The following is a 17169-nucleotide window of genomic DNA, read 5'->3' on the forward strand; positions in this document are numbered from 1 at the left end:
AGTCTTGGGATCACGGGTGCTGGCCGTTACATATCCTTTATAACCTTTTGATAGAATGGTACCTAAAATTCCTGTCCTCTCTGAAGCCAGTGATCATTGTAGCTTCAGTCTTTGTAATTGCAGCTTTCATTCTTTTCTATGACTTCTCACTAATTATGTTGTGTAAAGGACTAACAGCTCTGCTTGGACTTCTACTATAGGAGCATAATGAAATAATGAGATTTTTAGAAGTGTAACAATTTCTTACATAGACCCATGTAAACAGCAAGAACAACAGAGATGCCAATTCTTTCTACGCTGAAAATTTGACTGGACAATTTTTAATTATGTCTTATCAACAGCAGTGATAATATGTAAGGAACATCCTATTATGATTAATTATATTTACATACTATGAATACATACTAATGCTTATTGCTGCATTTTACCCAACACAATGAGACAGAAGGATGCTAGATGGTGTGGTCTGTGGTGGTTTACATGTATTATCATTATGAATATGAGATGCTTTTATTGTTCCTAATTAGCACAGGCCAAACAACCGTCAAGAAAACATCTATGGCTCAGTATTCTGTTAGTTACCCTTGATACACTTCATATTTGCTGGGAGGGTAGAACTGTTAATCAGACAGTGATAGTTTGGCATCCAAATGTGAAGGCAAAAGGCCAAAAAGTGCATGAGAACAGCAATTTATGCTATAATTCCCCATCTGTCATGCACATCTCCACTGGGTTTTGTTTGTGTCAAAGTACAGAAGATACGTCGCTGTCAGGGACACCCTTTCAAGTGTATTTCCTTGCAAGTACATCTGGTACTATATGTACATAGTCACATGTTGGGTTTGAGGCACCCACTGATCTTGCACCACTTTTTCAACATTGAGGTTCCACTGGAAAGAGCATTAATGCTATGCTGGTGTAAAGCTGGGATGGGGCAACATAGTTCGGACCCCATGGCAGCACTGCCAAACTGCATGAGGCTCTCCTCTGCTTCAGTAAATGAAATCAGGATGCTATGCAAGCACCATTGGTGATTCCATTCCTGAAAGTCATCCAGTTTTAGACATCACATTGCAGAGAGGCTGTGGTAAATTAAGGAGAATCCAGTCAAGGATGACACAGGGGTTGGAAAACATGATCTCCATTCAAATATTCAAGAGACTGTATTTACTTGTCCTTAAAAAGAGAAAATTAAAGGAAGGAAAATGGTCCTTAAAGCTGTAAAGAGCTGTTGTAAAAGAAGACAGTGTTCCTTTATTCTTCGTGTCTATCAAAGGCAGACGAGAAAAAAAAAAAAATCCTAATTTGTAATAAATATTTATCCTAAGTATTAGGGAAGAAAATGAGCTATAAGACTGTGAAGCACCAGAAGAGAGAGATTAGGGAGGCTGTGAAATGGCCTTCATCAGAAGCCTTTGAGAATAGATTTGACAAATATGTGCCAGGGATGGACTAGATGTATGTGCACTTTCTTCATTTGAGGACGTGAGCTGGTCAGTAGTTCCCAAAATAGGAATTGATCCCCCAGGGATGGTGTGGTTGTAACCAGGCAGAGGGAGGTGTATTGCTGGGGAGTTGCTGGGAGCAGAGCAGAAAGCGCAGCTGGGAGGTGGGAGTTTGGTGTGAAAATGGAGCAAGGCTGAGGATCATGGACCACAGGAGCAAAGGAAGCATGTGGCTAACAAATACCATGGAGTTCGAGCCATTTCTATTTTGGCCATGTCCATTAGGAGGACGCTGCTCAGAGATGGCAGCCTCACTTATCCAACCTCCTAACTCTGCTCTTGCCTTCTGCATTGTTCACTTCTTCCCCTAAATAGAGTCTTCCTACAGCCGTGCCATCCTTCAGTGCTGTCTTTGCCATCTTCATCTCCCAAATGCATCTTGTTTGTTGCTCCCAGAGTGGTCTCACCTGGATGTATCCCGAAAAACTAGACCTTGTTTGAGAACTAAGAAGCCCCTGCCAGTTCTATAATCCAAAATTGTATCTTAGATAGCTAAAGTTGTATCTATTGTCTAGGATTTCCTTCTCTTGTGACTTTTTACTGTCTTACAACAATGCTCTAAGTCCAAAGCACTAACACACTTTCTTGTTTGTTTGTTTTTGTAATAACAGAGCTTGATAAAGAAACAAGTGATTCAAAGCCCCTGTGAGCCTCTTCCAGAGACACAAATTCTACGTAATTGCTGGTACAGTATTTGCTCTTAATCTGTATGCTTTTTTACTAATATGATGATTTTCATAAGATGTCATTTGGTATCAAAATTTTACCTGATTTTGATACATAATTGTATATCACCTGATTTACTTTGTCTAAATAACAATATTTTTCTTGTTCATAAAGGAACAAATTCACACTTCCTTCACATTTTTTACTGTTTTTCCTGTGTTTGGAATTTAATTGCCTTTGATCCTGTAACTGCTTTTAATTTAAAGAAAAAAGCCTTTGAGACAGAAGCAAATCTATTAACCAGATGCTGAAGTCAAACATAAAATACATAGATATCAGCAAGTATAAACTTACAACACTTGGTATTTGTTATTTGCCATTTTTCCTTACAGAGAACACCTGCTTGCTTACAGAGAAGCTGATAGATGTCTATTACAAAAACTAGAAGATCCTTGAAGACTCATGTAACAAAGTAAGGATTTTGGTGGAAATTCTGTCATTTAAGTGGGTGCACAGTGGGTGCAGTATAAATATCTGAGAGCTCTAAGTTCTTGTCTGTCTGAAGGGTGGCGTCATCTTTTTTTATGAAAAGTAGCTAATGTCATTGAAATAAATGCAAAAGGAAAAGAATAATACAGAACAGAATGTCTGTTGTTTGTGCCACAATGCTTATTGTGTTCCAAAGTGTCGAGATCCTCCCATTAAGATACCAAACATCCTTTATGCCTGCTGAAGTGAATATGAATCCAAGATGCTCAATACCTTGGAAGATCCATTTCTAAATGTCTGGAATATTTGCTTCAAATCCCAAATTATTGCCCCATTCAGGAAAAACAAACAAACAAAAAAATAAAAGCTTGATGCCTTATATCTAGAACTATCAGTGATTTTTAGCTTCTGTGCATAACAGTTGTGGTTCAACAATGACCTGAAGAGAAGAGATCCAGCCTGGGTGGCCCACTGTGGTGTAATTTTGATCTTGTCTATAATGCAGGTCAGACGCAACACAACTAAGTTTCTTTAAAATCTGGTTGAGCACACTTACAAAACTGCTGAAAATCTGTACAACCAAAACATTTGAAATGCTATTGACTGTCTCAAGTGAAACATCAATCCATAGGCACAACTGAAATGAGTATATTTAACAATGAAAGTGCATCTGGCAGAATACCTGTATGTCACCTTTTCGACATGGAAAATGAAATTTCCCTTTTAGTAAAGCCTGTGTTCATTCACACAATCAGGAAAAGTAAAAATCTGCTCAGACTCTTTCTGATAAATAATCTGAAGCACTGATTGTGGAGGGTGTGTGGAGAATTGTCTCCTGTTTTGAGGTGCTGATGTTCTTGGCTATGTGTTCCACCCATGACCTGCAGCAGTCTGACTCCCGTGGTCTTCACCATTCTCAGGGGGCATTTCCCAGCCACTGTCACTGCTGGCCCCAAGAACAGTTAAAGGACAGAAGATGGTGTTTATTGACTCACAAAATATATGTCAAAGCAGGATTTGGAACCTTTGGATTTTATTTAGGAAAATTCATGCAACCTTTTTTAATTTCATATATTAGAAAATCTTTCGAGCTACATAAACAAAGCCTTATGAATCCCCATAATTGATCTTTCCTGTCTTTAAACGGAGGTTTCCGGAGTCAGAGTTTGAAGCAAGGTCCATTAGACCTGTAATCAGTTTTTATGACAATCTTTGAGCAAGCAATAGCTTTTGCTATAGTAATAACTCAATTCACTGGTTTTCTTCAGGGTTGCAATTTGAGTAACTGGTTGACATGTGACAATAGGATTTCTCCTGGTTAAGGCATGGTGAGAAATACATCATTAACTAGCTCTTATTAGATGATTGTTGATGAAGATGCTGTGTGCTTACAATGTAAACAAATATCTGTAGCAATACTTTTATTCTTTTACTTAGAGGTCTTTATTTTCTGAACACAAGGCTCATGACAACGATTTTAATTTACAATCTTTCTAGAAGGATACAAATTTGTATACGAATATTCCTATGCACAATTATGCAGATACATAAGCATACAAATTTTCTGAGTGTTAAAGAAGGTAAACATTTAATGAATGCAAAGAAGGGGAACAGGACCACCAATTAAATATAAATAACAGTGTACAGTTTACCCCTCATATTTTAATGCTGTTGATGTGAAAGACCAAAAATACTAGAAAAACAACATAGCAACTGGACGTAACTCCTGAAAATCAAATTAATCTGCAAACTCTTCTAGACCTGATATAACATAGCAGGACTTCTTTAACTGGTTTTAGATATTTGTAATTTCTTTTATCAGAAAGTTGTTGAAAAGAATGAGATATGTGAATTTATCATTCATAGTTGGGGAAAAAATGTATAAAAATACTGTATACCAAGCTGACATTCTAGAAAAGCTGATTATCTTTTTTTCAAGGGCAAGTTCATAAATTCTTATGGGTTTTGAACCTTATGTACATTTTTACAACAACCAAACATTATATGTATGCATCCCAAAAGTTGTTATGCATCTATATTAAATAGCATCATCAGTATTCTTTGCAAACCTGAACTCATTGCTAAGTGATAACTTTTGTATGCTGATGAGGAAATGGTCACAAATTCTTTCTCTAGAGCGTTAGCTCTCCCATACTTCCTAATAATACTTGTTAGTCACACAGATTTTAATAAAAATAAGGGTTTTTTTATCATCCTATAATGATGCAAATACAAGCTGTGTTCTTCAGAGCCAGGAAGCTCCTGGATAAAATGTTGTTTATTGAGCTAAATGTACCTTCCTCCCATCCCAGTAACTATTTGTCTAACGAGTAGCTGGCTGGCTGGCAGCATGCAGCTATTGTTCTGCTCCTTGCAGGCTTTTTTTTTAGTGGAAAAACAATGTCTGTGCTTTCCACTTCCAATCAATGGGGCAAGGTGGTTAGACAGAGAGAAGTTCTGTACATTATAATTTGGACGGGTTCCTGGATTGAGCCTCTCAGCTGTTAGAAACAGTCAGAGCTCCCTGGCTAGTGGATAGGCCTCATCCTAACATCCCACATGCTCCAGCTGAAATCACAGCTCTCACCATTGCTTGGCTGCGCTAGCGACTCACTGCTGCTTCAGAAGGATCACCACTGAATTACCAGCGCTTCTTCCAACGCTGCTTGTCTTTGGTCATCTCTTGCCAGACATAGTCCTGCTCCTAAGATCCTCATGAGATCGTGGCTCCAATTAGTTCCAATTAGGGAACTTTGGTTCTTCCTCTCTTTATGCGAGGGAGACTATGATTTCTTTAAGGAGCTCCTCGTATAGAACAGAATCTTTTTCTGCTCTGCTGGGTTCATTATCATTGCTACCGTTCCTCCACATTTTTCTAAAAAGCCTCTAATTCCCTTTCCTTCAAAACATTATGATCAGAAAAGTATACTCATGAGAGAGGTAGAACCGAGTTGCAGGCTTTTCTGTGCACTAAGAAATTATAGGAATAGTTGGCTTTAATGAAGTTAGGAAAGCAGGTAAATCAATGTAGCCCGTAATGCCAGTTGTCTGTTTCAAAACAGAGACTTGTCAAACACATTATAGCAGATCAGACTCTGAATAGTTCTGAAGTGGTAAATATTGATGTCTTTAAAATCTGAGTAATGCGTCTGCCTGTGGTATGTGAGACCTCGCAATTAAGACTGCTTTTGGAATAGGATTTTAGAAGGTTTCGCTGTTAGATGTATCTGATGGTATTGATTAACAATTCCTAGCAGAGGGTAAGGTTGTACCTCAGAAAGGATTCTGTTTATAATTATGAAAAGCATGTTTTCTAATCATTAATAAGGTATATCTTGTTAATTATGATGATATATAAGGTATTTCACCATTTACCTGTGAAGCCATTTGGAAAATTAATGTTTGAGTCACAGAAAGGTCATTGCTATTCTGGAAGGGATCCAATCATCTCTAAATAGACCATCCAAATGTAGACTAAGAAATACACTATATATAATTACCTAGAAATGGATGGAATAAATAAGATTAATGGTAGATATTACTAAAGCCACATTTTGGTTTCTTGCTAGGAAAAAGTAGACTGTAACTGGAAGAAACAATAATATACATGTAAAAATTCAATAAGTAAGTTAAAGTCATAAGTAGGTATGTGAGACTTGGCTATTACATGAGGTCAGAACTCAGCAGCCTTCAGAAATGGTGTACATCAAGGATTTTGTCTTGAGATTTCGTGAGATGTTTCTGAAGACAACAACTAGAAAGAAGAGAATGAGGACTTTTTTTTTTTCTAAACTGTGTCTTTTTTGACATCATTTCTCTATAACATCTTTGTATTTTCCACACGTATGCCTACAGGTAGATAAAATGTTTGTGCTGTCTTTGAAGATAAACAAATAAACATGTTAATGAATATTTCCATGTCTGAGTCTTCTTTTGACACAGGCATATTGCTGAAGAGTGATCCCGAGCATAAAGAAGCCCAGTAGCTATGAAGGTAAAGCACGTTGCCAGGAGTTTAACCTTAGGAAATAAACTTCTCCTTCTAAACATTTAAGGTTTACTTTTAAATGTTAAAGCATAAAAGTCTAACATAGCTGTTGGTCAAATGAGCTCTCAAGATCATTTGGATTTGGCAGAGGAAAAGAAAGAGAAAAAGGTCAGTGTGTCTTTGATTGAAAGCCTGCTGTTGAGTCCCAACTCATCTGCAGGATGGACAAAGTGAGTGCCAGATTCGTATCTGCTTGCTGCAATGCTGGCTGGCAGAAATTAATCTCCATGGGTGAGAAAGCAACTTAGTAACTGAAACTCCTGGTCCCTCTCCCTGTTGAATTAGTAGGTTTGTTTCACCGAGGTTAACAATTAAGTTACCTGTTTCATTACCAACTGAAAGGCAGACAACCTTGAGATGAGCAGCTTCCAAGCACAGCTAATCCAGGTGAGATCCGAAGGGCTGGAAGGGGCCCTGCCTGAAGTCTGTGGGAGCTGAGGGTGTGCAGTGAACCACTCAGTTCTTTATAGAGAAAGACAGGAGAAAAAGGTCTGAAGTTTTCCAGCGGCTATCCAGTCTCCCGATCAGCTCTGTAATTTGGCCATCTGTATGGGTAGACAGAAGAACGCTGAAGAACAGATTTTCAGTAGCACACAGAGGATCCAGAGGCTGGGAGCTTGTGCGTCTCAGGAGTGTCTGAGAGCAGCAGTAGCTCCTGGCTCCCACTCGGCTCCAAGCTGAGATCTCCAACCCCAAACAGAGAGGTAAGCCTTGTCTCGGGGGGCAGCTGCTTCCAACACCAACTTTCATACCTGGCATGAGTAGTCTCCAACTAGGGAAGCACATATCCATATACAGAGATACAGCACCTCTGGAAGGTTACTGCCCCCTACACTGTGACCCCTTCTCTCTCTCGCAACATTGCTCCCCAGTCTTCCTGAACTGTGTCAAAAAACATTGCTCCACCTGGCCGCAGGATCATGGTTTGCAAATGAGATGTGTTGAATCTGGACTTGACCACAGTGGTGCTTCTAAAAACATCCTCAAAGAGTCCTCCCTGAAGCATGGTGTTTAAAGTTATTTTCTCCAGTTTTCTTTCATAAGAGTTGTCTGCCTCCCGGCTCCTCAGCATCGGTTGGCTCAGAAAATTGGACGCTCTCCCTTTCCACGTGAGTACTGGGAAATCACTCTCCCTGACATTGCTGTGTGCTTTCTGGGCAAACCAGGCTCACAGCACAAATTAAAACAAAAAGTATTTATGATAAGGGAAGTTCGGGACTACCTGGCTTCTCTCTCCAGGCCTCGCTCTACCACCGCAGCCCCTTCAACTTTTACGCTCTGAATTGCAATGAGCTCTCACATGTGCGGAGCCGTGTTGCTCTCAGAGGAGCTCTGTGGTATTAGAATATTTTGATGAATTAGAGCCTTTGCTTTTACTTCGCCTCTCCCAGCCTCTGTTGCGGGAGAGCAATATCACCACCAATGCATTCACATTTTGCAGTGCATTTGGCAGAAATGGCAAAACAACTGCTCGAGATGGGGACAGTTAATCAGAGAGAGGTCAGGATTCATGGCGCTTTGAATTCCTCCTGTCACGCTGAAACCCAGCGCTAATATCCATGAACCATGTGAGGGGCAGGGAGGGGTGCATGTCCCCTTGCCAGGAGCAATGGTGTAGATGATGTGCACCAAGCCAGGGGCAGAGCAGGCGCCCATGCAGGCCTCTACAAAGGAGCTGCTCCTGTGCTGACGGGAGGCTTCCAGGGCAGCCCTCAGCTCCCTTGGTTGCAGAGGCTTGTTTTCAAGTGGTGGCTGTGTACACACCGTGCCACCAAAGCACTACAGGAGCAAGGCAGAGTTGGTGTCACCTGCTCTGTGTAAGGGGAGGAGCCCCACGAGCATGCCTCATGGCCTTGCCTGCAGGGCAGCTCCAGAGCCAGGGCTGGTAACCCTCACACAAAGCCAGCCTAGGCCGAGCCAGCTCAGTCGGCTGGAATACAAATGGTGGGACAACACAGGTGACTGGCACAGGGAGGAGATGTGTCCAGGATCATGGTGAGTACTTTAAGTGCAATAGGAGCCTGTTGGACTGAAAGGTTTTAGGGTGAGGAACCATCTATCACCTAACCCCCGTGTACCGGCCTTGGCACGCACACGCGGACACCAAACCGCCTCAGAGCAGGCGACGTTCAGTCACTGCTGCTGGCTACGGTCACTCACGTTAAGTCCTGGTCCAGGTTGTTTTCCTCCTTCTCCCTGACTAGAAAATCACAGGATATTGGAACCTGCCTGGAAAATTAGTTTCCAAGGCCACCTGTACCAGGAAGCTTGGTAGTTTATGCAAAGTAAATAAAAGCCAGGCTGTGAGGGAAGTAAATGAAGAAAAAAAGTGAACTAATATATTTGCAAAAAGTATGCTTGTCTTAGTCACCCCCTCTGTTTTTCCCAAATCCCTCACCCCGCTGTAGGGAGCTGCGGTGTTTCCATCAGTGAGACAATACACTTCCCCTTGAAAGCTGCTGGGTTTAATCTCACCATCAGATGGTGTGATTCATTTCTGCAGTCCCTGTTGTACATTTCTTAATATCAGACATGAGTGAAATATCTGCAGGACTGTAACTGAGAGTGGAGTTAACTATTTTTTCAAGGGAAAAAGATGCTGGAAATATATCGTGGTCCTCGGCAGCTGAAAGAGCATGTGAAACCTGTGGCAGGCTCCCGAGCTGCACTGCTGCAGCCTGTTGAGCATGTGGTGGAACTGACTCAGTGAGCCAGGAGGAGGCTTTCACACCTCAAAACTACAGCCGGGTGGGTTCAGCCGAATCCCAGGCATAGCTCAGAGCACTTGGGGCGGCTCATCACTGCCATATCAGGGTGTAACGGGGAGGAGAGGGCCTAAGCCCGCTGCAGGCCATGCTGCCTAACATTCTCCTCCACATGAATTCAGCTTCCTGTCACAGACCCAATGTTTGCGTTCAGGTATTTTGAATCTCTACCTGCCAATTATTTTCAGCACCTGTGACATGCAAGTGTTCGTGGTGGATCTATGAGGAAAGCTTACTTCATAGTTTAACGTGGCCATCTTCAGCTGTTCTTTTACATCCCTGGGCAATAATCAACCTACTTCTGGGGGAAGTGCTTTCCATGGGATTTTCTGTTTTGTCATGACCAGTTTGGTTCCTTGGACAGGAACTCAATCCTCTTTTCTCACACTCTTCCATGTCCAAATTAGGAGACATTTCTTCTCAGAAAGAGCAGTCAGGCATTGGAACGGGTTGCCCAGGGAGGTGGTGGAGTCGCCGTCCCTGGGGGTGTTCAAGGAAAGGTTGGACCTGGTGCTGAGGGACGTGGTTTAGTGGGTGACATTGGTGGTAGGGGGGTGGTTGGACCAGGTGATCTCGGAGGTGTCTTCCAACCTTAATGATTCTATGATTGCTGCATTTAAAGAAACAAAACAAAACGAACTGTTCATCAGGAGCCAAAGTAGATGGATATTCACACTGGAATTTGGCTACAATCTCACTTTGCAGCAGAAAGGCTTCGGTCTGAGACCAAATGAAATCGCAGTAAAACAAATTTTGAGTATGCTGACTTCCCTCCCCTTTTGCACTTGCTTCCCCACTTTTCCCTATACTCATTGTTTCCTTCCTCCCCTTCAACCAAAATGTCTCACCTCTGTCTTCTCAATATTAATTGATGTGGAGTTCTGCAGAAGCTTTCCCCACCCCTCACAAAACCTGCCAAAAAATGGCATCTGCAGCAGCGTCTTCACAAGGAACCATGCTTCCCTGACTGTCTGATGGTGTTTACTAGCTGAATATGAGTCACATCTCCAAAATGATTGTACTGTTGTTTGCATTGCATAAATGAAATAATGTTGTTTGCATTGAATAAATGAAACTGTTCAGTACTGCTGAGAAGGGAGGTAAGCCATTGGCACTGTGCACATGGAAAGTGGGCAAGTTCTGTTTAGTTGTGCTTATTTTCACCTTCACAGCTGGTGTGCCCAGGGCTTTTCAGGTGTCAGAAAGCTGTGGGATAGTAGCACTTGTTCTACACTGAAATAACCTGGGGTTTTGGTCTACCTGAGATGCTTCGTAGCCTTCCTTCATTTTTAACCTGGTACATGTGCTGAATGAAGACTTGGTATAGATGAGAAGTCAAGATCATCTGCGCTGAGCTATTTCTAATTAAATTAATTAGCTGATTAGTAAAAATTATGCTATGCCCTCGAGACAAATGAAGGTGCGAAGCCCAGGGAGCCGAGGATCTCTGCGTACCAGAACTCAGCTGAGTGCCTGCCAGGTTCTGCCCTTGGGGAGCACACCTCAGCCTGCAGGTCTGGCTGTGGGCACACCACTGGGTCTGAGTCTCAGCCACAAACTGGTGATGCTTTTATCCAGTATCATTCACAACTGCCTCCCCGTTAATTCGCTCAGCCTGGAAGCACCCTGGTGTCTCCTTAATAGGGGTTAGCATTATTTATAGCAATTTACAGGTGTGCTGCTAAAAGACCAAACTGTAAATCACCTCCAATGTTGCGCCGTGATGAAGTGCCTCTACATTATTTAACAAATTGTCCCAACATGACTGAATGGTGGGTGCACAATGGAGAAACTCGCCACAGAAATGTAATGCTGAAAAGGCTGCAATCCCATGCGTTTAGTTTAGATTTGTAATTGCAATTGATAATCTCCTGGCAGTTTTGTACTCCAGGAGTATTTTCAGCTTCAGAAAAGCGGAGTGCTCCTGACCTGGGGGCATCAGCGGGGCAGCGCAATGCCTAATGCATGGGGCAGTGTCAGACAGCTGGCCTTACAGAGGTACCGGGCACAAAAAGGAACCGGCTGCACGTATGCGTTTCGGTTAGAGCCCACGGCCTGGAGTGTGCAGGAGCAATGTTGTTTTACAGTGTGTGAGAGTGGTTCTGCCTCACCAGAAATAAGATTGAGATGCAATGAAACACCAGCCTGAAGTGCTCTGAGGTACCTCGAAATAAAGAAATATACATGTTCTGAGATGTTGGTCCATCATATCTGGCCTCAGTCTGAGCACAGCACTTCCCTGGGTCGAGGAAAGGCTTGTCATTGTTAAATGATGAGAGAGAGGAGAGCTGGAGCTGCACCTTCTTCCTAGAAAGCCTGTTCTGAAACCGAAGCACAATAATTGTTATATTGCTCCTTTCTCTTGTCCTTGCAGGTGTTTTTTCTCCTTCAGATGTGCAGGGTGCTGTTATGTGCTAAATGGCTTCTGGTTTTCTTTACTCAACCTAAGGGAGTGTAAAGCTTGTCAGGCACGGGGCACAGGCCCAGCTGAAAGGCCCCTGCCTGTCCTGTGGCTCGGCTCGCCCGCGGGGAGATTGGGCACGAAGCTGCGCTGAGCAGCCCGGGTACCACGGGGCAGGAAAGCGCTAGTGCCTGCAGACACCACCAGCGCCTTCGGGAGGGAGGGAGGAATCTGGGGCTTGGAAGGGGGTTTGGTGGTCCTGCTTCCTTCCCAGGGGTTCAGGCTTCAGAGGTGTGTGAATTAAGGGGTCTTTTCTAATGATGTGAACTGAGTAGCCCTGGCAGTGTATTTGCTGCTTTTTACGGAGTAAATTTCAGTGAGTTTGTTGTTTGCAATTTAACCTTTGAGTTCTCTTGGTTAAACCTTAACATCAGTCAGTGCTCTCCTAAAGCCAAAGACCTTCTAGAGCTATTGGTGAGGGTCCTTAAAACACTCCTGAGGGAAAAGGGACAGGGTGAGGACAGCTGTCCCGGGGCAGAACAGAGCACGCGAGGTTCCCCAGGTGTCAGACATTTCCCCTCACAGCCACGTCTCAGGAAGGCCGGTGGGGTCACACCGTGTGTGCCTGCCTGCGTGGTCATGCCTCTCTCTGCCTCTCCCCACCTCTGTTTTTAAATCCAGTGGCCCATTTCAAATAAGCATAACAGAGAAGGAAAGGGCTTAAACGTGACTGTATCCCCACAGATATGTGCAGTGAGGCAGCTGACAGCGGGGACAGGCCCCATGTGTGCCCCACACAAGGGAAAAGGCAGAAAATCACACACACACCTGCCCCAGGCAAGAGATTTTTATTAATGTCCCATCCCCAAGAAAATCAAGGGTCAGAGTTTGTGCCTTATTGGACACCTGAGAATTCAAGCAGAGGACATGAATCCGAGGGGAAATCGGCCTCCTTGGCTCCAGTGCTTCCCGGCCTCCTCGCCGTGGGCCAGGTGTGCAGTGGGGAGCTGTGCTGCTGTGGGGACGGGCACCAGCCCGTGCTGTGCCTGGGTGCCTGAGCACATCGCCTCCACTGCCAAGCCCAGACTGAGGGGCTCAGCTGCTTGCAGGTGCGGCAGGGTTGGGGCCCTGCTCTGGGTGCTCTGCTGGGGCCTGGAAGGGTTCTCCGATGGTTCCTCATCCATCCCCTGCTGGGAGGAGGGCAAGCAGCTCCCCCAGCCACCCAGGGCACTGAGAGCTGTGAGGAGCCCTGCTGCTGCTGCTGATGCCAGGGGCAGAAGTGTGGAACTGATGTGAAGGCCCAGATAAAAACGTAAAACTCTGGAAAAAGTCTTTAAAAAAAAAGAAGAAAGCAAGCAAAGCATCCAGTCCATTGGGACACAGGGTTAATACCCTGACACTCACCTCTGGTGTATTTTTTCCCCTTTTCTGCCCGCTCTCATCCGCGCTGTGCCCCTGCTCTGGCAGTGGGCCCGCAGCTGCGTACAGTGGCACCGCTGGGTGCGTGCGCGGCCCCCCAGCACGCCGGCACCAGAGCCTCACAGCTGATATGTTTGGCAAAACTAAATAAAGAAATAAGGGAGCGAATGAAAATGTCAGCCACATAAATATGCCACGCGAAGTTTAGGCTTTGGATCCGAGCACTCAAAGCGAGACAGCTTTGGGACAGAAAGGCAGGGAGCGAAATTTACACCCCCGCGAGCAGCCAGCGGGGCAGCAGCTCCCCAACCGGCCCCATGGCACCCAGAGCACAGAAACCATTTCAGGGGCCGGCCGTGCAGGCAGGGGTGCCCCCGGGTGCCCCCAGCCCCGGGCCCGGGGGGGGACAAAGGCTCCCACGGGTGTCCCCGGGGGCAGCACCGGGGCGGCTCGGCGGGGCCCGGCTGTCAGCGCCGCCCCCCGCAGCCCTCCTTAGCGCTCTCATTACCGCCTTATTGCTTTCGCCCGGGGGAAGCCCGCGGAAGGCGGCGGGGGGGGGGACGCGGGGGGGCTCCCCGCAAGCAGCCCGGGGGGGCGGGAGGTGAGGATTTGGGGGCGAGCCTCGGATGCTCCCGAGGCCGCTCCCTCGGGCGGGGGAGGGCGTTTGGTGCACCCCGAAAGCGGGGCCACGGCCCCCCGGAGGGGTCCCCGAGCCCCCAGCCCCGAGGCCTTGGGGGCCCGGCCCCTGCCCGCTCCTTCCCCCAAACTCATCTAAATGCCATCAATAAGGGAGCGCGCTCCTTAATGAGCTCTCAACTTTAAAGACTTGAAGGATATTAACAAGCCGCTTGACAAATGGTGCTTAGAAGCACATTAAAGACGCTGCTAATGGAGCGCATAATGACGGCTAATTTTCGATCAGATATAAATTAGAGCCCCAACAGTTATTTGCCTTAAGGACTTTATGGAAATGAGCCCGCTCCGGATAAGCGGGGAGGCGAGGCCGGCCCCGCCGCGCTGCGCGACGCCGGGCGGGGAGCGCGAAAACTGCGCGGAAACTGCGCGGCACGGCCCCACCGCCCCTGCCCGACGGGAGCCCCGCAGGAGGAGGAGGAGGAGGCCGAAGGCTGCTCCTGGGGCAGGGCCTGGCTGCCCGGGATTCATTCTTCGTCCCCTGCCTATTTCCTTTGGGATTTTGAGCCAGGAAAGCGAGATGTTGGTGTTGCCGTTTCTTTCTTCTTCTTTTTTTTTTTTTCGTTTTTTCTTTTTTTTTTTATTTCCGGCAACAAGTGCCGCGGGCGGGCGCAGCCCCGGGGTAGGCGAGGAAGCGCCAGGGGAGCCCCCGTGAGCAGCCCCCACCCCGCCGGGGGGTCCCGGCCGCGACCACGCGGAGTTTTCTCGGGGATTTTTTCCCCTCCCTTCCCTCTCTCCCCTCCCAGCTGGCCGGCCTCCTCTTCCTCCTCCTGGCATCCTCCTGCCCGAACAGCGGGGACAATTGCGGGGTGCCCCCGCCCCGATTCCCGCCCCGATCCTGGGGGGGGGGGGGGGCACACGCACCGCCTCCCCTGCGCGGAACTTGCGCGGGATTTGCGCGGCGGGCCCCTACTCACCCTGCGCAGCCCCGGGGCTGCGCGTCCGCCTCCTCCCTGCGCGCCGGCTGCCCCGCTCCATCGATTTGTCCACGGAAAACGCGGCGCGCTCTTATAGCAGCCGCCAGCAATTAATATTGCATTAACCCTATTTAAAAAAAATGGGGGGAGGGAAGGGAAAAAAAAATCGCCAAGGCCCGGAGTACCGCGCCCTGTCAATGCCATCTATTATTAACGAAAGGGTAATTGGGGAGCGGGGGGGGTGTTGTGGGGCAGGGCAGGGAGACGCGGCCGTGACAGCGTGCCGGCAAGGAAGGGGAGCCGAGGGTGGCTAATATTTAATTTCAGGTCTGTGGTTTTCTAATTCGAGATTAAAAGCAGTCACGTCTTTGAAGCCAGACACTTGGTGTAAACGTACAGTTAAAATATTCCATCCCGCGGTCCCCAGGCAGAGCTCCGCTACTCCCAGGCTTCATTAAATTTTAATTATCATCCCAGACTGGGGCGAGGGAAGAGGGGGAAGACCGTCCACCTAATTGCGAGTGATAAAGGCGAGGAGGACGCCGGCAGCTCTGCCCTCCCGGAGCGCTCCCGGCCGGGGCAGGGGACGGCCGGGGGCTGCCGGGGAGCAGCGGCCGAGGAGCGGCGGAGGGGGCCGGGGCTCCCCGCGGGCCGGCAGCTCATTGTCTCCCAAAACAAAGCGCTCCGAGCCCGGGGGGCTCCGGCAGCCTCCGCCCCGCCGCTGCCTGCGCCGGGGCCGGGGGGCTCCGGGCGGCGAAAGGTGGGGAAAAAATAAAAACCCAAACGAAAGGCGTCTGCTTTCTGAGCGGCTGCCTGTTATCACCTCGCCACTTAATTGTATTTCCATTCTCCCCGCGTTAAACGGGAAGCCCGGCTCGCAGGGGATCCGCCGTGTGCCTGCAGACGGGGGATGTCAAGCGGAGACTCCCCGTGCAAAGTTAATTTCAATTCCCGAGGAGGATTTCGCCTTCTCGCTCGCTCTGACCCGCAGTAATTAGCTGAGATAACTAATGATTACTTACTTATTCCTTGTAATTATCTGGATTTAATAATTCGCTGTGTAATTTATTAATTCGCCCCTAATAGCCTCGAAGTGAGCGGCTCGCCGAGCAGGGCGAAGCGAGGCGGTGGAGCGGGCTGCCCGCCCGACGCCGGTCCCCACGGCCGGCTCTGGGCTCTGGGGGTCCCCCCAGGTCTCCCACGGCCGCTGCCGCCCCCCGGGGGCAGCCCCGGCCCCCCCGGCCCCGGTCCCGCCGTCCCTCGCCTCCCGCAGCTCCTCTGCGCCCGCGGGGCTTGCGTGATCCCGGCTCGCTCCGCCGCGGGGCTCAGCGCCAGGACAGCGCTTGCCCCCCCTTCCTCGACCCCCCCGACCCCCTTCGGACCCCCTTCGACCCCTCTCGACCCCAAACCCCCGCTCCCTTCCCAAGCATCCCGGCGGGGGCTGAGGGCAGGGGAAGGCGCCGCCACCGCCACGCCAGGAGCCGGGGGCTGCGGAGCCCGAGGAGGCTCAGAGGGTCTGGGGGGGGGGGGGGGGGGGGGCGGGGGGCACCTCGCCGTGCCCGGGCGGCTTTGAAGCTGCAGCTGGAGCTGGTGGCAGGGCGGAAAGATGAATATTTACGAGCGCTTTGCGGAGCATCTCCGCTCCCCTCCCCTCCCGGCGTCGGGTTTCCCCGGCTTTTGTGAGCGCCGCACGGTGAAAGCACTTTTTTTTTTTTTTTTTTCCTTTTCCCCGCTTTATTTGTATAGAAATATTTATAGATCATTTTTTGTTCGCGACGCCAGAAGGAGCCGCGCAGGCAGCGGGGCCGGAGGGGACTGAGGGTCCCCCGTGTGTGTCCCCGAGCCCCCGGGGCGGGGCGGGGAGGGGGCGCGGAGCTGGCCGGGGGGGATCTGGGGGGCGGTTGAAAGGGGTCAAGGGGGTCTGAGGGGGTCGGGAGCGTGTCCCCGCCGCGCTCGTCCCCCCCCTGCCCCCGGCCGCGGGCTGCGGGTGAGGATTTCGATGGGGAAAGGGGAGCGGATGGGGGGGGGGGGGGGGGGGGGGGCAGAAAAAAGCAGCAAACGCGCCGTGCCAGTAAAACGTTAAAATCTTTTTTTTCTTTTTTTTAATGAAAGACGATTCAACACCATTTAAAAATAACGCGGTACAGGACTAGAATAAATAAACCTATTGCTCGAATAAATAAATAAATAGAAAAAAAGAAAGGAAATTTTTTAAAAATAAAATTAAAAAAAGGAACCGAACCAAAGCAACGAAATCGGGTCATGT

General features: G+C 48.0%; 1 protein-coding gene across 3 annotated transcripts in view; it reads left to right on the forward strand.

The window, feature by feature from the left end:
• TTC29 (tetratricopeptide repeat domain 29) overlaps window positions 1–6567 on the forward strand; it is a 127629-nt gene extending 121062 nt beyond the window's left edge. For 2 of the 3 annotated variants that reach the window (XM_035323884.1, XM_035323887.1), the window contains 2 exons: window positions 2115–2180; window positions 2564–6567. In XM_035323884.1, coding sequence (XP_035179775.1) covers window positions 2115–2154 — 40 coding nt within the window. In that variant the 3' untranslated portion in view covers window positions 2155–2180; window positions 2564–6567. The remainder of the gene's footprint in view (window positions 1–2114; window positions 2181–2563) is intronic. The other variant, XM_035323885.1, reaches the window with a different exon arrangement.
• The last annotated feature ends 10602 nt before the right edge of the window (window positions 6568–17169 follow it).

Source organism: Oxyura jamaicensis, chromosome 4, assembly GCF_011077185.1.
Source record: "Oxyura jamaicensis isolate SHBP4307 breed ruddy duck chromosome 4, BPBGC_Ojam_1.0, whole genome shotgun sequence".
In the NCBI taxonomy this organism is placed as follows: domain Eukaryota; kingdom Metazoa; phylum Chordata; class Aves; order Anseriformes; family Anatidae; genus Oxyura; species Oxyura jamaicensis.